This window comes from Salvelinus namaycush, chromosome 40 (assembly GCF_016432855.1).
Source record: "Salvelinus namaycush isolate Seneca chromosome 40, SaNama_1.0, whole genome shotgun sequence".
NCBI classification, from domain to species: domain Eukaryota; kingdom Metazoa; phylum Chordata; class Actinopteri; order Salmoniformes; family Salmonidae; genus Salvelinus; species Salvelinus namaycush.
The window spans coordinates 2,229,583-2,256,929 of record NC_052346.1 but is presented as its reverse complement, the minus strand read 5'-3'; the positions used below and the strand labels follow the sequence as shown (position 1 = coordinate 2,256,929).

The 27,347-nt window shown below is 43.7% G+C and overlaps 1 protein-coding gene across 1 annotated transcript in view; it reads right to left on the bottom strand.

Moving 5' to 3' along the window:
* LOC120033168 (neural cell adhesion molecule 2-like) overlaps positions 1-27,347 on the bottom strand; it is a 171,590-nt gene that overhangs the window by 90,938 nt on the left and 53,305 nt on the right. The window contains exon 2 of the mRNA XM_038979452.1: positions 25,689-25,763. Coding sequence (XP_038835380.1) covers positions 25,689-25,763 — 75 coding nt within the window. The remainder of the gene's footprint in view (positions 1-25,688; positions 25,764-27,347) is intronic.

Sequence of the window (27,347 nt, the reverse complement as noted above, 5' to 3'; positions counted from 1 at the left end):
AAAAAGGGCTACCTAAGTATGGTTCCCAATCAGAGACAACGATAGACAGCTGTCCCTGATTGAGAACCATACCCGGCCAAAACATAGAAATAAAGAAACATAGAAAACGAAACATAGAATGCCCACCCCAAATCACACCCTGACCAAAACAAAGAGACATAAAAAGGCTCTCTAAGGTCAGTGCGTGACAGTACCCTCCTCACAAAGGTGCGTACCCCGGCCGCAAAACCTGAGGGTAGGGTCTGGGTGGGCATCTATCCGCGGTGGCGGCTCAGGTGCGGGACGCAGCCTCGCTGCGGGCCCCGGACTGGGGACCCTCGTTGCGGGCCCCGGACTGGAGGCTCCGGACTGGAGGCCGTCGCGGGAGGCTTCGTGCCATGAATCATCACTGGAGGCTTCGTGCCATGGATCATCACTGAAGGCTTCTTGCCATGGATCACCACTGGAGGCTTCGTGCCATGGATCATCACTGGAGGCTTCCTGCCATGGATCATCACTGGAGGCTTCCTGCCATGGATCATCACTGCAGGCTTCGTGCCATGGATCATCACTGAAGGCTTCTTGCCATGGATCATCACTGGAGGCCTCTTGCCATGGATCATCACTGGAGGCTTCTTGCCATGGATCATCACTGGAGTGAGGCCGAAGAACACCATCCCAACCATGATGCACGGGGGTGGCAGCATCATGTTGTGGGGGTGCTTTGTTGTAGGAGGGTCTGTTGCACTTCACAAAATAGATGGCATCATGAGGAAAGAAAATGATGTGGAAATATTGATGCAACATCTCAAGACATCAGTCAGGAAGTTAAAGCTTGGTCGCAAATGGGTCTTCCAAATGGACAATGACCCCAAGCATACTTCCAAAGTTGTGGCAAAATGGCTTAAGGACAACAAAGTCAAGGTATTGGAGTGGCCCTCACAAAGCCCTGAGCTCAATCCTATAGAAAATTTGTGGGCAGAACTGAAAAAGCGTGTGTGAGCAAGGAGGCCTACAAACCTGACTCAGTCACACCAGTTCTGTCAGGAGGAACTTATCATGGGAAGCTTGTGGAAGGTTACCTGAAACATTTGACCCAAGTTCACCAATTTAAAGGCAATGCTACCAAATACTAATTGAGTGTATGTAAACTTCTGACCCACTGGGAATGTGATGAAAGAAAGAACATTTGAAATAAATCATTCTCTACTGTTATTCTGACATTTCACATCCTCACTGACCTAAGACAGGACATTTTACTAGGATTAAATGTCAGGAATTGTGAAAAACTGAGTTTTATATGTATTTGGGTAAGGTGTATGTAAACTTCTGACTTCAACTGTATTTACTATGGCCATCGAAATGTTAGCTATTAAAATCTGATCCAACATTAATATCAAGGGATTAGAAATACAGGGCTTAAAAACAAAGGTTTCATTGTACGCTGATGATTCATGTTCTTTTAAATCGACAACTTGGATCCCTCCACAGCCTCAGAGGATCTAGAACATTTTTCTAACCTCTCTGGATTACAACCAAAATATTATAAGTGTACTATATTACATATTGGATCATAAAAATATACTACTTTTACTTTACTGTGTAGTTTACCAATAAAATGGTCTGATGGTGATGTAGAATAAAAAATGTATGATCTCACTCCAATACATTTTAATAGAAAGGTAGCAAAAATAGATAAGATTTTGCTGCCATGGAAAGGTAAATACCTTTAAAGTTGTTTATTATATGAGAAAAAAAATATTCAATTTTATTTGGAATGGCAAGCCAGACAAAATTAAACGGGCCTATTTATATAATGAATATGAATTTGGAGGGCAGAAATTATTAAATATTAAAGCATTAGAACTCTCACTAAAGGCTTCAGTCATGCAAAAGTTATATTTAAATCCAAACTGATTCTCTAGCAAATTAGTAAGAATGTCTCAACCCATGTTCAACAAAGGCTTTTTTCTCTTTATTCAGATTACAACCTCTCACTTTCAGTTATTTGAAAAGTAAATAATCTCTCAAATATCGTTATTTTTAAAACAAGCCATAGAAAGTCGTTTGCAATTTCACTTAATCCACCAATTTTTTTTTTACAAATAATACAACAAATATTGTGGTTAAACTCAAATATACTAAATACTAACTGATAAAATAGGTATAATCTTTGTAAATTATATCATAAATACGACTGGTGGAGTTATCATACATGTAGCTAACCAAAATTACAACCAACTAATTGCAGCATAACCGCAAATATGGAAGAGGAAAGTGGAAGGGGGAAAAGTAAGGAACTTGTCTGTCGGCTCTGCATTAAAGTCCATAATTGGTTAAAGAAAATTGTGAGAAATACAAAAAGTATACCAGCTTCATTTAAGGACCCAAAAATTGGCAGCCGTGCCATATAGATTGCAAAATAGAAGGGAAGAGATTTTTGACGTACCAATTCCATTTCACATGGTTTATGAACTGATACGCAAGACCATGGTGGATTCAAAACTTATTATACAGAATTCTTGCAACCAACAGAATGTTATTTACATGGGAGATACAACCTTCCCATCTCTGCATATTTTGCTGCGGAGAGGCAGAATCATGAGATCATTTGTTTTGGTACTGTCCATATGTAGCCTGTTTTTGGTCACAGATCCAGGAATGGCTGAAGAATTGCAACATTTACCTGGAGCTAACCCTGCAGATAGCACAACTGGGCGATCTGAAAAGTCATAGTCAATCAATCAATAATATTATAATACTTTTAGCAAAAAAAATAAAATCAATGTACAATCTGTAGGAACAATGAGAATAGAAAGGTTCAGAACTTTTGTGAAACATCACAGTACAGTTGAAAAATATATGTCAAATAGAAATCCAATATGGATGGTGTTAAGCGAAATATGGGAGGGGTTGAATGGAGCTGAAGGTTGGGACTAATAACAAGATAACTAATGTAAAACATACTGTGCCCGTAAAACATAAAGAAGTTTTGAAAGAGCACAGTTTGAAATATATGGCAAATCACACCGGATGGACATGGGAGAGGTTGAGGGTAGAGGAAGGACAAGAGTTAAAAACAAACAAAATAAAACGATTGTAAAAAAGATGTATGAAGTATGTATAAGCTGGAAATACAGGCTTAAGCGTTGTTGTTCACTAGTTTGCTCCAATTGTGGGAGGGGTGGTAGGGTTGGAAAGTAATAAAGGAAATATATCAAAAAGATGAGTATGAACACTACCATTCAAAAGTTTGGGGTCACTTAGAATCGTCCTTGTTTTTGAAAGAAAAGCACAGTTTTGTCCATTAAAATATCATCAAATTGATCAGAAATACAGTGTGGACATTTTTAAGGTTGTAAATGACTATTGTAGCTGGTAACAACTGAATTTTAATGGTATATCTACATAGGCGTAGAGAGGCCCATTATCAGCAACCATCACTCCTGTGTTCCAATGGAACAATGTGTTAGCTAATCCAAGTTTATCATTTTAAAAGGCAAATTGATCATTAGAAAACCCTTTTTTAATTATGTTAGCACAGCTGAAAAATGTTGTCCTGATAAAGAAGCAATAGAACTGGCCTTCTTTAGACTAGTTGAGTATCTGGAGTGTTAGCATTTGTGGGTTCGATTACGGGCTCAAAATCGCCAGAAACAAAGGACTTTCTTCTGAAACTCATCAGTCTATTCTTGTTCTGAGAAATGAAGGCTATTCCATGTGAGAAATTGCCAAGAAACTGAAGATCTCGTACAACGCTGTGTAGTACTCCCTTCAGAGAACAGCGCAAACTGGCCCTAACCAGAATAGAAAGAGGAGTGGGAGGCCTCGGTGCACAACCAAGCAAGAGGACAAGTACATTAGAGTGTACAGTTTGAGAAACGATGCCTCACAAGTCCTCAACTGGCAGCTTCATTAAATAGTACCCACAAACACCAGTCTCAACGTCAACAGTGAAGAGGTGACTCCGGGATGCTGGCCTTCTAGGCAGAGTTCCTCTGTCCAGTGCCTGTGTTCTTTTGCCCATCTTAATCTTTTATTGGCCAGTCTGAGATATGTTTTTTTCTTCGCAACTCTGCCTCTGACACCACCTGGTATAAAGGTCCTGGATGGCAGGAAGATTGGCCCCAGTGATGTACTGGGCCGCACGCACTACCCTCTGTAGTGCCTTGCGGTCGGAGGCCGAGTAGTTGCCATACCAGGCAGTGATGCAACCAGTCAGGATGCTCTCGCCGGTGCAGCTGTATAACTTTTTGAGGATCTAAGGACCCATGCCAAATCTTTTCAGTCTCCTGAGGGGGAATAGGTTTTGTTGTGCCCTTTTCACGACTGTCCTGGTGTGCTTGGAAAATGTTAGTTTGTTGGTGATGTGGACACCAAGGAACTTGAAGCTCTCAACCTGCTCGACTACAACTGTCGATGAGAATGGGGGCCTGCTCGGTCCTCCTTTTCCTGTAGTCCAAAATCATCTCCTTTGTCTTGATTATGTTGAGGGAGAGGTTGTTGTCCTGGCACTGGTCTCTGACCTCCTCCCTATAGGCTGTCTCCTCGTTGTTGGTGATCAGGCCTACCAATGTTCTGTCATCGGCAAACTTAATGATGGTGTTCGAGTCGTGCCTGGCCATGCAGTCATGAGTGAACAGGGAGTACAGGAGGGGACTGAGCACACACCCCTGAGGGCCCCCGTGTTGAGGATCAGCGTGGTGGATGTGTTGTTACCTACCCTTACCACCAGGGGGCGGCCCGTGATTCTAGGGTTTCTGGGATAATGGTGTTGATGTGATCCATGACCAGCCTTTCAAAGAACTTCATGTTACAGACGTGAGTGCTATGGGTTGGTAGTCATTTAGGCAGGTTACTTTAGTGTTCTTGGGCACAAGGACTAAGGTGGTCTGCTTGAAACATGTTGGTATTACAGACTCAGACAGGGAGAGGTTGAAAATGTCAGTGAAGACACTTGCCAGTGGTCAGCGCATACTCAGAGTGCACGTCCTGGCAATCCGTCTGGCCCTGCGGCCTTGTGAATGTTGATCTGTTTAAAGGTCTTATTCACATCAGCTAGAGAGCGTGATCACACCGTAATGCAGAACAGCTGATGCTCTCATGCATGCTTCAGTGTTACTTGCCTAGAAGCGAGCATATAAGTAATTCAGCTCGTCTTGTAGGCTCGTGTCACTGGACAGCATGCGGCTGTGCTTCCCTTTGTAGTCTGTAATAGTTTGGAAGCCTTGCCACATCCAATGAGCGTCATAGCCAGTGTAGTATGATTCAATCTTAGTCCTGCATTGATGCTTTGCCTGCGTGATGGTTTGTCAGAGGACATAGCAGGATTTCTTATAAGCTTCCGGGTTAGAGTCCCGCTCCTTGAAAGCGGCAGCTCTAATCTTTAGCTCAGTGCAGATGTCGCCTGTAAATGGATAACTTCTGGTTGGGGTATGTACAGTTGAAGTTGGACATTTACATACACCTTAGCCTAATACATTTAAACTCAGTTTTCACAATTCCTGACATTTAATCTGAGTTAAAAAAAACCTGTCTTAGGTCAGTTAGGATCACCACTTTATTTTAAGAATGTGAAATGTCAGAATAATAGTAGAGAGAATTATTTATTTCAGCTTTAATTTCTTTCATCACATTCCCAGTGGGTCAGAAGTTTACATACTAATTGAGTGTATTTGGTAGCACTGCCTTTAAATTGTTTAACTTGGGTCAAATGTTTTGGCCCATTCCTCCTGACAGAGCTGGTGCAACTGAGTCAGGTGTGTAAGCCTCCTTGCTCACACACGCTTTTTCAGTTCTGCCCAGAAATGTTCTATAGGATTGAGGTCAGGGCTTTGTGATAGCCACTCCAATACCTTGACTTTGTTGTCTTTAAGCCATTTTGCCACAATTTTGGAAGTATGCTTGGTGTCATTGTCCATTTGGAAGACCCATTGCGACCAAGCTTTAACTTCCTGACTGATGTCTTGAGATGTTGCTTTAATATATCCACATCATTTTCCTGCCTCATGATGCCATCTATTTTGTGAAGTGCACCAGTCCTTCCTGCAGCAAAGCACCCCCACAACATGATTCTGCCACCCCGGTGCATCACGGTTGGGATGGTGTTCTTTGGCTTGGAAGCCTCCCCCTTTATCATCCAAACATAACGATGGTCATTATGGCCAAACAGTTATATTCTTGTTTCATCAGACCAGAGGACATTTCTCCAAAAAGTACGATCTTCGTCCCCATGTGCAGTTGCAAACCATAGTCTGGCTTTTTTATGGCGGTTTTGGAGCAGTGGCTTCTTCCTTGCTGAGCGGCCTTTCAGGTTATGTCGATATAGGACTCATTTTACTGTGGATATAGATACTTTTGTACCTGTTTACTCCAGCATCTTCACAATGTCCTTTGCTGTTGTTGGGGATTAATTTGCACTTTTCACACCACAGTACGTTCATCTCTAGGAGACAGAACACGTCTCCTTCTTGAGCGGTATGACGGCTGCGTGGTCCCATGGTGTTTATACTTGCGAACTATTGTTTCTACAGATGAACATTGTACCTTCAGGCGTTTGGAAATTGCTCCCAAGGATGAACCAGACTTGTGGAGGTCTTGATTTTCCCATGATGTCAAGCAAAGAGGCACTGAGTTTCAAGGTAGGGCTTGAAATACATCCACAGGTACCCCTACAATTGACTCAAATGATGTCAATTAGCCTATCAGAAGCTTCTAAAGCCATGACATCATTTTCTGGAATTTTCCAAGCTGTTTAAAAGGCACAGTCAACTTAGTGTATGTAAACTTCTGACCAACCGGAATTGTGAAATAATCTGTCTGTAAACATTTGTTGGAAAAATGACTTGTGTCATGCACAAAGTAGATGTCCTAACCGACTTGCCAAAACTATAGTTTGTTAACAAGACATTTGTGGAGTGTTTGAAAAACGAGTTTCAACGACTCCAACCTAAGTGTATGTAAACTTCCGACTTCAACTGTACATGTACAGATTACCTCAAGTATTCTGTACCCCGCACACTGACTCGGTACCCGTGCCCCCTGTATATAGCCTCGTATTGTTATTCTTATTATTACTTTTTATTTTAGTCTACTTGGTAAATATTTTCTTCTTCTTGAACTGCACTGTTGGTTAAGGGCTTGTAAGGAAGCATTTCACGGTAAAGTCTACACTTGTTGTATTCGGCGCATGTGACAAATAACGTTTGATTTCATTTGGTTTGATTCGACCGCGGCAGCTGTAGCTGGGGAAAATTTTTATGAACTGACTTGTTGGAAAGGTGGCATCCTATGAGGGTGCCACGTTGAAAGTCACTAAGCTCTTCAGTAAGGCCATTATACTGCCAATGTTTGTCTATGGAGATTGAATGGCGGTGTGCTTGATTTTATACACCTGTTGTGGCTGAAATATCCGAATCCACTCATTTTAAGGGGTGTCCACATACTCTTGTATAGAGTCGAGGCCAAAAGTTTTGAGAATGACACAAATATTAATTTCCACAAAGTTTGCTGCTTCAGTGTCTTTAGATATTTTTGTCAGATGTTACTATGGAATACTGAAGTATAAATACAAGCATTTCATAAGTGTCAAAGGCTTTTATTGACAATTACATTTAGTTGATGCAAAGAGTCAATATTTGCAGTGTTGACCCTTCTTTTTCAAGACCTCTGCAATCCGCCCTGGCATGCTGTCAATTAACTTCTGGGCCACATCCTGATTGACGGCAGCCCATTCTTGCATAATCAATGCTTGGAGTTTATCCGAATTTGTAGGTTTTTGTTTGTCCACCCGCCTCTTGAGGATTGACCACAAGTTCTCAATGGGACTATGGTCTGGGGAGTTTCCTGGCCATAGTCCCAAAATATCGATGTTTTGTTCCCCGAGCCACTTAGTTATCACTTTTGCCTTATGGCAAGGTGCTCCATCATGCTGGAAAGGCATTGTTCGTCACCAAACTGTTCCTGGATAGTAGGGAGAAGTTGCTCTCGGAGGATGTTGTCACGGTCGTTATACTGAATGGACCAAGGCGCAGCGTGTGTAGAGTTCCACATCATTTTTTATAAATGAAAATCACCAAAACAAATACAGACAGAAACGAAACGTGAAGCAAATGCAATGCTAACAGGCACTACACAAAAACAAGAACCCACAAAGCACAATGGCTGCCTAAATATGATCCCCAATCAGAGATAACGATAAACAGCTGCCTCTGATTGGGAACCATACCAGGCCAACATAGATATATATATATTCACCTAGATAACCCACCCTAGTCACACCCTGACCTAACCAACAGAGAATAAAAAGCTCTCTATGGTCAGGGCGTGACAGTACCCCCCCCCCCCCCCAAAGGTGCGGACTCCGACCGCAAAACCTGACTCAATAGGGGAGGGTCCGGGTGGGCATCTACCGTCGGGGGCGGCTCCGGTGCGGGGCGAAGTACCCACTCCGCTTGCGGATATGTCATCTTCAATGGCGGCTCTGGTGCGGGGATCATCGCCGGAAGCTCCGGACCGTGGATTGTCGCCGGAGGAACCGGACCGTGGGTCGTCGCCGGAGGAACAGGACCGTGGGTCGTCGCCGGGGACTCCGGACCGTGGATCGTCGCCGGGGACTCCGGACCGTGGATCGTCGCAGTAAACTGCCGACCGTCTCAGGAGGTTCCGGTCCGTGGACCGTCTCAGGAGGTTCCGGTCCGTGGACCGTCTCAGGAGGTTCCGGACCGTGGACCGTCTCAGGAGGTTGTTTTTCCCTCGCTGCCTCCGCCTGTTTCCATGGCAGGCTTCTGTCTCCTGCCATGATTTCTTCCCACGTCCAGGATGTCCTCCACTCCTGGCTTTCCTCCCAGGCCCAGGATCCCTGCTCCTCCTGGGCACGATGCTTGGTCCGTGGGTGGTGGGATCTTCGGTCACGATCGTTATACTGAATGGATCAAGGCGCAGCGTGCGTAGAGTTCCACATAATTTTAATAAATTAAAATCACCAAAACAAATACAGACAGAAACTAAACGTAAATCAAATGCAATGCTAACAGGCACTACACAAAAACAACATCCCACAAAGCACAAGGGGGAAATGGCTCCCTAAATATGATCCCCAATCAGAGACAACGATAAACAGCTGCCTCTGATTGGGAACCATACCAGGCCAACATAGATATATATATTCACCTTGATAACCGACCCTAGTCACACCCCGACCTAACCAACATAGAGAATAAAAAGCTCTCTATGGTCAGGGCGTGACAGATGTGTTGGTACCATTCTTTATTCATGGCTGTGACCTTAGGCAAAATTGTGAGTGAGCCCACTCCCTTGGCTGAGAAGCAACCCCACACATGAATGGTCTCAGGATGCTTTACTGTTGGCATGACACAGGACTGATGGTAGCGCTCACCTTGTCTTCTCCGGACAAGCTTTTTTCCGGATGCCCCAAACAATCGGAAAGGGGATTCATCAGAGAAAATGACTTTGCCCCAGTCTTCAGCAGTCCAATCCCTGTACCCTTTGCAGAATATCAGTCTGTCCCTGATGTTTTTCCTGGAGAGAAGTGGCTTCTTTGCTGCCCTTCTTGACACCACGCCATCCTCCAAAAGTCTTTGCCTCACTGTGCGTGCAGATGCACTCACACCTGCCTGCTGCCATTCCTGAGCAAGCTATGTACTGGTGGTGCCCCGATCCCGCAGCTGAATCAACTTTAGGAGACGGTCCTGGTGCTTGCTGGACTTTCTTGGGTGCCCTGAAGCCTTCTTCACAACAATTGAACCGCTCTCCTTGAAGTTCTTGATGATCCGATAAATTGTTGATTTAGGTGCAATCTTACTGGCAGCAATATCCTTGCCTGTGAAGCCTTTTTTGTGCAAAGCAATGATGATGGCACGTGTTTCCTTGCAGGTAACCATGGTTGACAGAGGAAGAACAATGATTCCAAGCACCACCCTCCTTTTGAAGCTTCCAGTCTGTTATTTGAACTCAATCAGCATGACAGACGGATCTTAACGAGAGAATCACTGACATGTCAGCTGGTCCTTTTGTGGCAGGGCTGAAATGCAGTGGACATTTTTTGTGATTCAGTTCATTTGCATGGCAAAGAGGGACTTTGCAATTAATTGCAATTCATCTGAACACTCTTCATAACATTCTGGAGTATATGCAAATTGCCATCATACAAACTGAGGCAGCAGACTTTGTGAAAATTAATATGTGTCATTCTCAAAACTTTTGGCCACGACTGTATATAGTGCTTGTGATATCACATATAGCAAAAAGGAAAGACGTGTAAGGATGAGGATATCAGTCCAATAACAACTATTTCTGACAGTGGGTCAGATGTGACAAGGTTTTCCCTTAATTTCTATGTAAATCTGTCAAAACTCATCAGCTACCATTTCCATACACATAGCCTCATCTGGCAAAATATATTCATATTTATTCACTGACTTGCGAAGCGGCATAACCTTTAATATATTAGTGAATTACATACAATTATCAAGATATCAATATTTAAATTGCCATCTAACAGTCAAACATTAAAGCTTCACTGTGTAACTAAGTGTTTATGGAGACCTCTGGCAATATTTTTTCTAGATTTGAACATGATATCCCAGAAACCCTAGCTCTCATTGGTAGTCGCCGCTGGCATGACGTCTCTTCAACATCCACCCTGAGACTTTGTGGCTGTATTATCTAGTGGAAAGCCAGTATAGTCATTTTGTGGCTGTGGTAACTAGTGACAACCCAAGTCTGGAAATTTGAGACCAGATTGAAGACAACTCGATTCCATTTTAGTAACAATGTGTTCAGAAAAGGTAATAATACTGTTATACACCGGCTATAATTCTCATTTTTAGATTGTAATAACAAATACTCACGTTAGCAATGTCAAGGAGTCATGGCTAGACGGTTGTGTAGAGGCTGGCTGAGATGAAGGTAAGTAAATCATTACAGGCTAAATTGCAAGAGCTGTCCTTTGAAGAAACGGGTGAGTTGGTGGAGCTGGTCGCTTCCCGTCTACCTGGATTTATTTTTTTACATCACAATCAGTTGTGTTGATACAAGGTAGGGGTGGTATACAGAAGATAGCCCTATTTGGAAAAATACCATGTCCATATTATGGCAAGAACAGCTCAAATGAGTGCAGTCATCAAGTGCTATGATGAAACTGTCTCTCATGAGGACCGCCACAGGAAAAGAAGACCCAGAGTCACCTCTGCTGCAGAGGATAAATTCATTAGAGTTACCAGCCTCAGATTGCAGCCCAAATAAATGCTTCACAGAGTTCAAGTAACAGACACATCTCAACATCAACTGTTCACAGGAGACTGCGTGAATCAGCCCTTCATGGTCAGACTGCTGCAAAGAAACAACTACTAAAGGACACCAATAAGAAGAAGAGACTTGCTTGGGACAAGAAACACGAGCAATAGACATTAGACCGGTGGAAATCTGTCCTTTGGTCTGTTGAGTCCAAATTTGAGATTTTTGTTTTTTAACCGCAGTGTCTTTCTGGGATGCAGAGTAGGATGATCCCCACGAGTGTATTTCCCACCATTAAGCATGGAGGAGGAGGTGTGATGGTGTGGGGGTGTTTTGTTGGTGACACTGTCAGTGATTTACTTAGAATTCAAAGCACACTTAACCAGCATGGCTACCACAGCATTCTGCAGCGATACGCCATCCCATCTGGTTTGTGCTTAGCGGGACTATTATTTGTTTTTCAACAGGACAATGACCCAACAAAGGGTGGCTACTTTGTAGAATCTAAAATATAGTTTGATTTGTTTAACACTTTTTTGGTTACTACATGATTCCATATGTGTTATTTCATAGTTTGTGTCTTCACTATTATTCTACAATGTAGAAAATAGTAAAAATAAAGAAAAACCCCTGTCCAAACTTTTGACTGGTACTGTAGATGTAATCCTTTTCAGTTTTCAATGCCTAGGCCATTCACCTTTGAGACGTAATATTGCAGTCTTTTTTAGCTGAAATATATTAGATTTAGTGAGTATTTTGTCTATAGAATTTCATTACTATCAGTGCTGAACATTAGTGTTAACATACTGAGTGTACAAAACATTAAGGACACCTTCCTAATATTCCTTCTTAATATTGAGTTGCACCCCCCCTTTTGCCCTCTGAACAGCCTCAATTCAATTGGGTCATTGACTCTACAAGGTGTCCAACGTTCCACTGTGATGCTGGCCCATGTTGACTCCATGCTTCCCACAGTTGTTTCAAGTTGGCTGGATGTCCTTTGGTTGGTGGACCGTTCTTGATACACACGGGAAACTGTTGAACATGAAAAACTCTGCAGTGTTGCAGTTCTTGACACAAACTGGTGCACCTGGTTCAAAGGCACTTCAATCTTTTGTCTTGACCATTCACCCTCTGAAGGGCACACAATTCATGTCTCAATTGTCTCAAGGCTTAACAATCCTTCTTTAACCTGTCTCCTCCCCTTCATCTACACTGATTGAAGTGGATTTAAGTGACATCAATAAAGGGTCATAGCTTTCACCTGGATTCACCTGTTCAGTCTGTCATAGAAAGAGCAGGTGTTCTTAATGTTTTGTATACTCAGTGTATGTTGAAAATATAACATCAATAACAAGTACTATATTGTGATGAGTTCTAGTAAATTTAGGGTTTTATGTCATACAAATCTTTTTCACAACCGATAGGTAAACTAACACGTACATGTTGCCCTCCGCGTTATCCACGGCTGGACGATGGTTATAGTGCTGCTAGTAGGGTTCTAGTGTCATAGACTGGAGGAACTGAGTACGTTTTAAATTTTAAATTTTAAATTTCCCCTTTATTTAACCAGGTAGGCCAGTTGAGAACAAGTTCTCATTTACAACTGCGACCTGGCCAAAATAAAGCAAAGCAGTGTGACACAAACAACACAGAGTCACACATGGGATAAACAAACATACATGTGATTCTAGAAGGATTACAGCTCAGATGTAGACCTAGATAAGGGTTGGCCTACTCCAGTCCTCGGGGCCTGATTAGTGTCACACTTTTGCCTCGGCCCCAGGGAACACACCTGACTCCAATAATCAACAAATCATGATCTTCATTTTAGAATGCAATTAGTTTAATCAGCTGTGTTTGCTAGGGTTGGGGAAAAAGTGTGACAGCACTACGACCGCAGGGGACTGGAGTTGCCAATCCCTGACCTAGATAGACAACAAATCAAACATGCCCCATCAATCCCAATCCTAATCTGGATTACGATTTTACCATTTGGCAGAATTGCCTTTGATGACCATCAGTCTTAGATTTCCAGGGTAAATAATACATTCAGTTTAGGATGAAGGGAGTAAGTATTTTTTTCATCATTGGATAAGAAGGTAATTTGGCAGAATGAAGAACTAATGTTTCCAATCATTGAAAATAATTTCATTTTACAGTTTTATACACTCAATAAATGTGTATCTTTTGGGCTAGGTTTGTCTACATCTCAACCACACAGCTCAAATGGGGAATATCAGTAATCTATGTGTGTAACATCTGCTTCCAACTCACACTCTCATACACGTAGATCCCCTCAGTCGCAGGTCACTTTCCAGCCCACTTTCCAGCTCACACTCTCACACACATAAAGTATATCCCCTGAACGCAGCTCACTCTCCAGATCCCAATCACCTGAATTCTGATCACCTTTTCACACACCTGTATGTCATTATCACACTATTTAGTTCAGTTCTTTGCACCACATCACTGTGAGGTATTGTTTGTTTGTGACGCGTGTCTTTCGGAGCGCTGTGTTTCCAGTAATGTACGCCTCCCCGTGTATGATAGTTTTTGCCTGCCTCACTGACGATGCCTTTTGCCTATTCCCTGCCTGTACCTTAGCCTAATGGATTTCCTGTTACTCACCTATTTCCTGATCTCCCGGACAACGTTACTAGCCTTTTCCCTGCCTGTACTGTTGCCTTTTGGACACCCTGTGTATGACCTGCGGCCTGCCCCTGGACCCAGCTCCCTTCCTCCTGTGGTCCATCACATTAAACACCTGCTGCGCCCTGCACTTGAAACCAGCTCTCTGTCTACCTCGTCTTCATTACAATGTGCTGTAGGCTAATGTTGGGATAGTACCTATGTAATCAACACTCAAAGTAAATCCTAGGTAGTTAATTTTCCAACACAGCATAGCTACATAGATGCCTAAATTCTGTTCCAATACTCGACAATGATGGAGCTGGAGTTGGTCAATTTATTCCTTTCATGACTGAAAAATATTATTTCAGGTTCAAAGCTTTGACGTCAAGTAATGAAGCCCAGTTCAGATCCAACAGCCGACATGAGACAAGACATAAACACTATCCAGTTTTAGAATGTTGTGTTGCACAACAGCTGACTAAAGAAAGGGGATTCAGTTGGCACCGTTCAAAAGGTAACTCTTTCCAATCGTGTGATGGAAACTTTTAAACAAAGTGGCCACTTGCTGTAGCAAGGTATTGTAGAAGACAAGTGTCATGCACACATGCACCAGAAACAGGGTACATTGACTTCTCAGATAAATATCAGCATGCTAGGCTAGCTATGTGCAGCAAAATAGCGAGTTAGAATTCGACTTGGCAAGCCTAGTTATCTGCTTGGCAAAACACAGAAGGTTAGTTATTTGATTAGCTAAATGTATCCGTCTCTTCGCAAGCTACATGTTGAGTCTTGGAAACTCCAGCCGACGACATGAGACCATCTAAAAGTAGACCTTTCAGACCCAACAACCCGTTGCGTCCTTTCTCATCTTATGCGCATCTGAACTGGGCTTTATGATCATGTGTATCCTGTGCCAGTAGAGTTTGAAGTAGCTAGCCAATATCAGCATGGCTTTAGGAGCACAGATATCTGAAATATAACAAGGTCAAGTAACGTTATCTATACACATCATTTAGCCAGATTGTTACGACTAAACCGTCATTTCACCTTATATCTATTAAGATATATTATCTAGTTTACTTTTTCAGCAGGGAAAATGCCAACTCTGGTAGGTTTTGAATCCCTTCAACTCTTAGTTTTCTCCACTGTGCGAATGCGAATCTGAGGTTTACTCTCATCTCGGCCCAGGCTCTATCGCTTACCCTTTTCACCGGTCTGCTTTCTAAAGTTCTGTTTCTTTGGCTTAAAGTACATATCTTAATTTGAGCCAGTTTGCTACAGCAGGATAATAATCCTGCAGCAACATGAAATGTGAATTATTATGTGGATTATATTTAATGGACATTTTTCATAAGGGAAATGAAGCCGGAAATTACAAACTTCAAAAGCCTTTTTAAACCTGAAATACACAAGTTTTGCATTTCTCCAGCAACAGGGAGATCAAATTAAGATCCTATATCTGTAGCTGCTGCTGGGTCAGGTCGTTTGCCCCTCGAATCAGCCATGTCTGTCAGCTAACTAGCTCCGCTAGCAAAGTGTGAACATGAGCTCAACTAGCTAGCTATCATACTGAGAGCCGGTGTGTTCATTAGCTGATTATGCGCAGCGAATGAATACACCGGCTCTCAGGCAAGCTAGATTAATGTTAGAATAAAGTATTGCACAATCCTGTTACTGTTGTATCACATTGGATGACCACTAGCAACTTATTAGAGCTTTTGAGCCTAAAACCTCCCAAAAAGTTACATATTGCAGGTTTATTCTAGCATTAATCTAATCCCAAAATTTCTTTAATGCATTTTAAAATAGATTTAAAATGATCAAAGACGTACTGTATGCAGACAAGGATAAACAGAAAAGGCACATATCTCAAAAGGCGTGCCACTGCCATGGTACTGTTTATGATTACAGTTAAATGCTTCTCTGCAGGGGAGAGGAACCAATATAGTCAGGCTGAAATGAAGTGGCTATTGCAGTCCCTTGAGATGTGTATTATTGTGTGGATGTGCCCCTTGATGGGTGGGTACTAAAATTAGACACCTACTCGTCACACACACACACACACACGTCTTGACTGTAATTGATTCAGCTTTACTGGGAGAGGCCAGGCGAGTCGGGAGATGTGTGTGTAGTGGCATATGGTATGTATTGCACAGTGGAGGGTGCTACAGTGGCTTGCGAAAGTATTCACCCCCCTGGAATTTTTCCTATTTTGATGCCTTACAACCTGGAATTCAAATAGATTTTTGGGGGGTTTGTATCATTTGATTTACACAACATGCCTACCACATTGAAGATGCAAAATATTTTTTATTGTGAAAAAAAATGATACAAATATACACTGCTCAAAAAAATAAAGGGAACACTAAAATAACACATCCTAGATCTGAATGAATTAAATATTCTTATTAAATACTTTTTTCTTTACATAGTTGAATGTGCTGACAACAAAAATCACACAAAAATTATCAATGGAAATCAAATTTATCAACCCATGGAGGTCTGGATTTGGAGTCACACTCAAAATTAAAGTGGAAAACCACACTACTGGCTGATCCAACTTTGATGTAATGTCCTTAGAACAAGTCAAAATGAGGCTCAGTAGTGTGTGAGGCCTCCACGTGCCTGTATGACCTCCCTACAACGCCTGGGCATGCTCCTGATGAGGTGGCGGATGGTCTCCTGAGGGATCTCCTCCCAGACCTGGACTAAAGCATCCGCCAACTCCTGGACAGTCTGTGGTGCAACGTGGCGTTGGTGGATGGAGCGAGACATGATGTCACAGATGTGCTCAATTGGATTCAGGTCTGGGGAACGGGCGGGCCAGTCCATAGCATCAATGCCTTCCTCTTGCAGGAACTGCTGACACACTCCAGCCACATGAGGTCTAGCATTGTCTTGCATTAGGAGGAACCCAGGGCCAACCGCACCAGCATATGGTCTCACAAGGGGTCTGAGGATCTCATCTCGGTAACTAATGGCAGTCAGGCTACCTCTGGCGAGCACATGGAGGGCTGTGCGGCCCCCCAAAGAAATGCCACCCACACCATGACTGACCCACCGCCAAACCGGTCATGCTAGAGGATGTTGCAGGCAGCAGAACGTTCTCCACGGCGTCTCCAGACTCTGTCACATCTGTCACATGTGCGTGTGAACCTGCTTTCATCTGTGAAGAGCACAGGGCGCCAGTGGCGAATTTGCCAATCTTGGTGTTCTCTGGCAAATGCCAAACGTCCTGCACGGTGTTGGGCTGTAAGCACAACCCCCACCTGTGGATGTCGGGCCCTCATACCACCCTCATGGAGTCTGTTTCTGACCGTTTGAGCAGACACATGCACATTTGTGGCCTGCTGGAGGTCATTTTGCAGGGCTCTGGCAGTGCTCCTCCTGCTCCTCCTTGCACAAAGGCGGAGGTAGCGGTCCTGCTGCTGGGTTGTTGCCCTCCTACGGCCTCCTCCACGTCTCCTGATGTACTGGCCTGTCTCCTGGTAGCGCCTCCATGCTCTGGACACTACGCTGACAGACACAGCAAACCTTCTTGCCACAGCTCGCATTGATGTGCCATCCTGGATGAGCTGCACTACCTGAGCCACTTGTGTGGGTTGTAGACTCCGTCTCATGCTACCACTAGAGTGAAAGCACCGCCAGCATTCAAAAGTGACCAAAACATCAGCCAGGAAGCATAGGAACTGAGAAGTGGTCTGTGGTCACCACCTGCAGAACCACTCCTTTATTGGGGGTGTCTTGCTAATTGCCTATAATTTCCACCTTTTGTCTATTCCATTTGCACAAGAGCATGTGAAATTTATTGTCAATCAGTGTTGCTTCCTAAGTGTACAGTTTGATTTCACAGAAGTGTGATTGACTTGGAGTTACATTGTGTTTAAGTGTTCCCTTTATTTTTTTGAGCAGTGTATATATACAGAAAACTTGAGCGTGTATAACTAGTCACCCCCCCAGAGTCAATACTTTGTAGAGCCACCTTTTGCGGCAATTACAGCTGAAAGTCTCTTGAGGTATGTCTCTATAAGCTTGGCACATCTAGCCACTGGGATTTTTGCCCATTCTTCAAGGCAAAACTGCTCCAGCTCCTTCAAGTTGGATGGGTTCCACTGGTGTACAGCAATCTTTAAGTCATACCACAGATTCTCAATTGGATTGAGGTCTGGGCTTTGACTAGGCCATTCCAAGACATTTAAATGTTTCTCTTTAAACCACTCAAGTGTTGCTTTAGCAGTATGCTTAGGGTCATTGTCTTACTGGAAGGTGAACCTCCGTCCCAGTCTGAAATCTCTGGAAGACAAACAGGTTTCCCTTAATAATTTCCCTGTATTTAGCGCCATCCATCGTTCCTTCAATTCTGACCAGTATCCCAGTCCCTGCCGATGAATAACATCCCCACAGCATGATGCTGCCACCACCATGCTTCACTGTGGGGATGGTGTTCTCGGGCTGGCTGATGAGAGGTGTTGCGTTTGCGCCAGACATAGCGTTTTCCTTGACGGCCAAAAAGCTCAATTTCAGTCTCATCTGACCAGGGTACCTTCTTCCATATGTTTGGGGAGTCTCCCACATGTCTTTTGTCGAACACCAAACGTGTTTGCAGATTTTCTTTAAGCAATGTCTTTTTTCTGGCCACTCTTCTGTAAAGCCCAGCTCTGTGGAGTGTAAGCTTAAATTGGTATATTGGCGTGCGTAAATAAATCCTAGTAAACGGTAAATTCTGCCTTTGTCATCCTTACTCGCACCTACAGTCCATACCTCTTTCGCTTCACGGAGAGTTGAGTTGCAGCAGGGAGTTGCGTTCCCTCTTTATAGAGGCGTGCGTAACATAACATAACATAACCATTATGTTACGCACGCCTCTATAAAGAGGGAACGCAACTCCCTGCTGCAACTCAACTCTCCGTGAAGCGAAAGAGGTATGGACTGTAGGTGCGAGTAAGGATGACAAAGGCAGAATTTACCGTTTACTAGGATTTATTTCCTACACGGTAATATGGGGAAAAGGGGCTGGACGGAACCAAAGCAAAGAAAGTAAATATCAAAGCTTCCCCCTCTCCTATCTAACCTGCCTACCCACTTAACTTACTTAACTTAGCACCACCTGGTGCCCTAACCAAAATACAGGGGGTGGTCCGCCCAGGTCTTACCTAGTGTGCCTAGACATTGAATATACTACGGGTATATGTATGCCCGCGGGCCTCTTGCCTAAGCACTCCCAAAGTGCCTTCTCCTTCCCCCCTGGGAACAAATGAAACAGAACAACAAACAATTTCAATAATAAAAACAGTGCGTCCTATAACACATAACAGACATAACCAATCAGCTCCTTCAGCAACAACTTACATAGTACATACCAAATCTCTTTGAGAAACAACCAACACTTTATCACAATCAAATTCTCCAGAAAAAATCTCTCTCTCTAATCTCTCCAAAATATTCAATATTCTCTCTCTCTAATCTCTTTCTAATGATTTCTCTCCTCCTGAACAGAACACTGGCTTTTCTAGCTTCAGGTGGCAATAGTAATTAGGGTCAGCTGCTTCTTGACGAGGGGGCGGGGTCAGCTCTCCACTTATCAATTGGGGCCGACCAATCAGCTGCTTGGGGAGTTACAGGAATTTCTCCTGAAACACACACACTCAAATACAAAAGCTACAACACAGAAACTGGGGAACGTAACACGCCCACCACAAAAATTGCAAACATAGTTTGTAATAACAAAACCCAACGCTTCCCCAGTTAGTAAACCCGTGATAGAGCGTCAGCAACCACATTCGCTGAGCCCTTCACATAGGCTATCTGTACATTATATCTAGTAAGAACTTGTTACCTGACCTGGTTTTCAGCAATGGACCTACACAATCAACTATCACTCTTTCAAACGGTTCCCCCACCACAGGAATCGGGCAGAGCGGTGCTCGAGGAACTGTTTGATTCGCTTTCCCAGTGAGTTGACATACGTGACATGTTTTACAAAATCGGACCACATCAGACTTCAAACCTGGCCAGAAAAAATGACGAAGGACCCGGTTATAAGTCTTTGTGATCCCCAAATGTCCAGACCACGCCTGGTCATGGGCGAGTGACAGCACCTGCTGTCAGAACGGTGTAGGAACAACCACTTGACACACTTCACTCCAGTCATTAACAGTGTCATGAGCTGCCCATTTCCGCATCAAAACTCCTGCTTCCATAAAGTAGGCGGTCTCCTTAGTTTTAGCTTCCTCAATGGAAATTACCGAAGCAAAACACTTACGAAGACTAGTGTCTCCTTTTTGACATTCAATCACCTTCTCAGGGGTGACAGACGAGAATGTCATGTAATTGGGGCGCGATTTCGCAGTCCCCTTCCTTAGTTTTTATTCCTGTAAAAACTGTCGGACTTGCAGAAGGAATACTCGATGCATTGTCTTCTACTTCAACATTCTCAAAAATGGAACTAGCCAAATCCACCACGTCGCCAAGCTTGCGAGATTGTGCCCTCGTTAACACACAAGCAGGAAAAACATGGGGAAATGCTTGAACCAATTTCTCATCTGTAGTTCTGATTTCTGGGTTGTCTACTACCTCTAACACAGGAGTAACGTTACCACCAGCAATATCATTCCCTAGTAGCAATGTGACTCCTTTTACTGGCAGTGTAGACACTACACCAACACGGAAACGTCCTGATACCAAGTCTGACACTAAGTGGACCCAGTGTAATGGTACAGGTACTGTTTTTGTCTCTATGCCCTGTAATATAACATGTGAGCCACAATATGTTTCAGGAGACCAGGGTAAAGCATCAGTAATGATTACTGACTGTGCCGCCCCAGTGTCTCGTAAGATTTTAATGGGCTTTTGATCAGCTTGTTCTCCAGTTAAGGAAACACAACCGGTAGAGATAAACGGAGCATAAACAGGATCCGGTTTCTCAAATGCTGAATCAATACCTCGGACCAACGGACGAGCCAAAGACTTGACTAAACCCAAACTTTTTATTTTTGGGGACGGTGACTGGGACTGTTTCGGTTTATTTTTCAAAACTGGGCAGTCCGCAATCACGTGACCCTTTTGGTGACAGTAAAAACATTCACGGATCTCATGAAAAGGCTTGTCAGAGGAAAAGCGACCTGAATGAGGCACTGATGACGTAATCAGTCTACCTTCAAAACGAGGTGCACCAAAGACAGTTTTGTGTGTCAAAGCATACTCATCTGCCAACACTGCTGCCTGGGCCAATGTCACCACTTTCTGTTCATTTAAATGAACTACAATTCTATCAGGGAGATTGCTTTTAAAATCCTCCAACAGCATCAACTCCCGAATATCAGCAAAGGTGTTAGCTTTGCTGGCTGAACACCATCGATTAAACAGAGACTCTTTGTCCATTGCAAACTCAACAAAAGTACGGTGAGAGGGTTTCTTGTGGTTCCTGAAGCGCTGTCTATAAGCTTCAGGCACCAACTCATAAGCCCGCAACACGGTAGTTTTAACTGTTTCGTAGTGTAAACTGTCTTCCAGGGAGAGAGCAGCTACTACTTCCTGGGCTTTCCCAGACAATTTACATTGTAACAGGAGCGGCCAAACCTCAAGTGGCCAATGTAGCGCAGCGGCCACACGCTCAAACGCAGAGAAATAGGAATCAACTTCCGACTCTCGGAATGGAGGGACTAAAGCGATATTTTTACTCACATCGAAGTGGGTTTGATGATGAGCAGCTTTTGGAGTCGTACTGGAGCCAGCGTCTAGCTCCAGTTGTCGGATCCTCACCTCCTTGTCGGCTTCTATTTTCCTAATTTCAAGATCAAAATGCATTTGTCTCTCCTTATCTTGTTGCTCCATTTTTAACCGGGCCAGCCTCACCTTCAGCCTAGCGGTCCCGTCTGAACGACCTGAAGCAGAAGATAAAGGATCATATCGAGGCCATGCAAAGGGGGTACGAGCAACCCCTTCCTCCGCCCTGTCCTCCGACTTGGCATCGGAAAGTCTACCCGTCTCCTCTCCTTGCAATGAGAGAATTCGGTCTCTCATTAAACCCTCCCTGACTAGCACCAAAAGCTCAGCCTTTAGGACTTTCTCAGGGATAACAAATCCATAATGGTCAGCTATAGCTATAAGGTCTACTTTCCGAAACCCCAACAAACAATCAATAGAGGGCGCTTCAAAAAACTTGGAGATGGCTGAGGCAGCCATCTTGTACACAGCAATATACTGAACACACAAACTAAACAAGTCATCCAAACTCACAACCTACCATCACACCTCAATCACTAACCACAGAGAGCTCAGTGCAGCAGGGTCCGGTGGGTTTAATGGAATCCCGGATGAGCCCCCATTATGTTACCAAATTGTAGGCTTAAATATTCTTTACATGTTTTAATAATGGATTTAATGGTGCTCTGTGGGATGTTCAAAGTTTCAAATATTTTTTTTATAACCCAACCCTGATCTTTACTTCTCCACTACTTTGTTCCTGACCTGTTTGTAGAGCTCCTTGGTCTTCATGGTGTCGCTTGCTTGGCGGTGCCCCTTGCTTTGTGGTGTTGCAGACTCTGGGGCCTTTCAGAACAGGTTTATATATACTGAGATCATGTGACAGATCATGTGACACTTAGATTGCACACAGGTGGACTTTATTTAACTAATTATGTGACTTCTGAAGGTAATTGGTTGCACCAGATCTTATTTAGGGGCTTCATAGCAAAGGGGGGGAATACATATGCACACACCACTTTTCTGTTTATTTATTTATTTATTTATTTTTTGAAATAAGTTCTTTTTTTCATTTCACTTCACCAATTTTGACTAATTTGTGTATGTCCATTACATGAAATTCAAATAAAAAATATATTTAAATTGCAGGTTGTTATCCAACAAAATAGGAAAAATGCCAAGGGGGGATGAATACTTTTGAAAGGCACTGTAAGTGGAGGACGGCTCATAGTAATGTCCGGAACTGCGCAAATGGAATGGCATCAAACACACGGAAACCATGAGCCCGTCCTCCCCAATTAAGGTGCCACCAACCTCCTGTGGTGTAGCAGAAACGAGAAATAGTGTGTGTGTGTGACGAGAAAGAGTATGTATAGTAGTGTGTGTGTGTGTGTGTGTGTGTGTGTGTGTGAGAGGTGGCAGACCTGAGGTGGTGTTGAGGCTCAGTAATAAACATGTTTAGTGGAGAGAGAGACAGGGGGAACTCTAGGAAATCCATTTACAATCAGTGATATGTTCTCTCTCTCTCTCTCTCTCTCTCTCTCTCATAAGGCATGGATAAATGAGTTGAAGGGTGAAATAGAGGGCAGCTTAGGATCCCAGTAATACTCTATTATATTACAGTATTACATCCTTTGCGAAAGCATGAATGTATTTATGCATTCCAAATGAACCCAGTTGGTTAATTGAAATATTTCATTAGATATAAATAGATTACTTTGATTATTTGTGTTTTTGTGTAGATGTGTGTGTCCCTGTGTGTGTACATGTGTGCTTATATACACCCATATTTTTGTTTAATGAAATATCTATAAATCAGTAACCATAGAGCATATCCCATACATACTTACTGTATATCTCTATCATCTTTCTATCCTCACATATACAATATATGTCTTTGATACGATTAGACCATTAGAGAACTGTTCCTGCCCTTTCACGGTCGGTGACACAGTGGAGTCTTCTGAGGTTTTTCCCAGAATGCCTCAGTGTCGGTGTCAGCGGGGCACACGTTCAGGGACCACTTCGCACACACCACAGGAGGTTGGTGGCATCTTAATTGGGGAGGACGGGCTCGTGGTAATGGCTGGAGCGGAATTAGTGGAATGGTATCAAATACATCAAACAATTGGTTTCTACGTTCACTCCGTTCCAGCCATTATTATGAGCCGTCCTCCCCTCTACTGACACACACACGCACACAGGTACATGCACACACTCTCAGAGAATACTTCAGGACACTGGGAGTCATCCAAAGAGTCAACAAACATGAGACAATTACTGCTCCTTCAGTGGTTCTCTTTCTCACTCTCGCTCTGCCTAACTAACTCCTTCTCGCTCTTACTCTGTATGTGTGAGTGCGTGCTTGTTTATGTACGCTTGTGTGCTTGTACACTGTATCCATGCAGGTGTGTGTATGTATGAACTGCCTTGGCTGTGAAAGGAGAACTGAAAGGTCACTGCACCTCCTGGCAATGAATTGATCCTCAGTCATTGAGGCCAGTGGAGGAGGGATATGATATAAAGCTTCCATTATCCAGCATCCTCTATATTGTCTGCAGAAGGATCTGTTGAGCTAACATGAGGTGCAAGGATTGTCTGAAGGCTGGGACACTGGTAAAACACTACACGAGGTTGTTCTATGTGTATGTCTCTGGGAGAGGTATTCACCTGAAGTAAAACATATTTTGACATGTCAGCCAACCAGCATGTGGTTAAAGTGGAACTCGAGCCAGAGTGGAGCACTGAGAGGCACCACTTAGCAATGACATCTGATGAAACACTGACAGAACTCTAAAATACTATTTTTAATAGTGAAAAATGGCAAGCAAATAAACCGTGCAGTTTGCTGGATGTGTTTAACTATACTTGTGGGGAACAGAGGTCCTGACAAGAATAGTAAACAGAATTGTTTTGACCAACTGGGGACATTATGTTAGTCCCCACAAGATCAAATGCTAGGGGCTTTAGGGTTAAGGTTAAGATTTATAATTAGTGTCAGGGTTATAATTAGGTTTAGGGACAGATTTAGGGAAAATAGGATATTGAATGGGACTGAATTGTGGGACCCCGCAAGGTGAGTTATAGAAGAGTATGTGTGTGTGTGTGTGTGCGCGTGCGTGCGTGTGTGTGTGTGTGTGTGTGTGTGTGTGTGTGTGTTTGTTTTAGGGTTAAGGTTAGGGTTAGGGAAAATAGGATTTTGAATGGGTCTGAAAATGTGTCCCCACATGGTTAGTTATTGTAGACTGTGTGTATGTGTGTGTGTGTGCCTCTGTTTTCTCCTCACCCTTTCTCCCCATTCTCCAACCCACCCCTCTCTCTCTCCCATCCCTCTTCTCTGATCCTACCCATTTATCCCCCACTTTCACCCCATCCTTCTCCCCTTGCCTTTCTTCCCAACACCTTTCTCACCCCATCCTTCTCCCTGCCCCACACCTTCCTGTTCCTATGCTCTTCTCTCCTTACCATGTTTCTCTCGCCCTACCTCTCCCCACCCTTTCCCCCTGCCCATCTCCCCACCCTTCTCACTCCATCTTCCTCCCTGCCACTCTCCTCACCCATATCTCCCTCCACCCACCACCCTCTGTCCCTGACCTCTCTGTCCATAAGCTCTCCTCACCATCTCCACCCCACCCCTCACTCCCCCCACAACACCCTCAGCCATTCCTTCTCCCTGCCCCTTTCCTCCCTGTCCCTCTGCTGTTAGCTTCATGGTGCTCTGTGCTGGCAGGAGAAGACAGGGACACAACAGGGGTGTAACTGTGAACCAAAGCACTGTCAGCCCACACTACCCCTCTACAGAGCTGCAGGCACTTGGCTTGGGGCCCGTGGTCATAGACCCCCCCCCCAAACAGGGGCGGATAGGGCAGGATCTGCAACAGGGTGGGATGGGCAAGGGGTTGGGTGAAGGCTGGGGGATTGGGGAGAGGGTTGAAACCATTGGTTGGGAGGGATGGTTGTGTGGGATGGGAGGCAACCATGTCACCCAAACAACAGTTCCATCCACCTCCATCCAACCTATCGCCCATCTCACCCTGCATCCAGGATGACATATCCACATTTACATTCGATATAACACCCAAACAAGCATGTTCTGTTCACTACAGCCATCTTACCTGTGCATTTGAAGAACTTGGACTCTCCCACACTTAGCTCCACCTTGTTCAAGGATATGGACACCTGCAGAACAGCTGTGAGGAGAGAGAGAGAGAGAGAGAGAGAGAAAAAAGATTAGTATATACACACAAGAAAACTCACGAAGAGAAAATAGGATAATAAGAAAGAGAAACGTTTTGTTAACATGGGGGGTGGGAGGGAAGCGGTGACTGGCTTTCAAAAGTTGCCGCTGTTACAACGTGACCGGTCGGGAGTAGGCTACTAAGTGACTGCGAGTGAAGAGCAAAATAATCCTAACATTGATTTATTGAGACCAGTCCTCAGAGCAGTGCAAAACGGTGCTGAAATAGTTGACCACACGCAGGTAGGCTATTGCTTCAAATCGTATTATAACAATTGGATGACTTTGGGTGTTCTAGTAAGCAACAATGTGTTGCCTTCATTAGCCCACTTTATTCTTAAAAGAACTCCAGCACAGAGAAGAGAAAGGAGCCTTAAATAATTCAACAATAAAGCGATTGAATTCACAAATGCATTTGACTATTTTTAATCATGGCCATCAACCAAACACACATCATCTACCATGGTATTCCATTTCCAGCGAGACTATTCAAGCCATCGACACACTGATGGTTGAAGAGGATGAGCGATCGGCAAAGGCCATCTGGAATCTGCTGGCATCACGGCACAACATCAACATCGCTCTAATCACAGTCAGAAGACAGTTGAAGAAACTTAAGGTTACTTATGGACAGGCTCTGTAAGACATTTTATATATATACAGTGGCATGCGAAAGTATTCACCCCCCTTGGCATGTTTCCTATTTTGTTGCCTTACACCCTGGAATTAAAATATATTTTGGGGGAGGGTTTGTATCATTTGATATACACAACATGCCTACCATTTGAAGATGCAAGATCTATTTTATTGTGAAACAAACAACTCGAGCGTGCATAACTATTAAACCCACCCCAAAGCCACCATTTGCAGGAATTACAGCTGCAAGTATTTTGGGGTATGTCTCTATAAGCTTGGCACATCTAGCCACTGGGATTTTTCCCCATTCTTCAAGGCAAAACTGCTCCATCTCCTTCAAGTTAGATGGGTTCTTAAGTCATACCACAGATTCTCAATTGGATTGAGGTCTGGGCTTTGACTAGGCCATTCCAAGACATTTAAATGTTTCCCCTTAAACCACTCAAGTGTTGCTTTAGCAGTATGGTTAGGGTCATTGTCCTGCTGGAAGCTGAACCTCCGTCCCAGTCTCAAATCTCTGGAAGACTTAAACAGGTTTCCCTCAAGAATTTCCCTGTATTTAGCACCATCCATCATTCCTTCAATTCTGAACAGTTTCCCAGTCCCTGAGATGAAAAACATCCCCACATGGTGTTCTCTGGGTGATGAGAAGTGTTGGGTTTGCACCAGACATAGCGTTTTCCTTGATGGCCAAAAAGCTACATTTTAGTCTCATCTGACCAGAGTACCTTCTTCCATATGTTTGGAGAGTCTCCCACATGCCTTGTGGCAAACACAAAACATGTTTACTTATTTTTTTCTGGACACTCTTCCTGTAAAGCCCTGCTCTGTGGAGTGTACGGCTTAAAGTGGTCCTATGGACAGATGCTCCACAGCGGAGATTGGAGTTTGGAAGCACCTT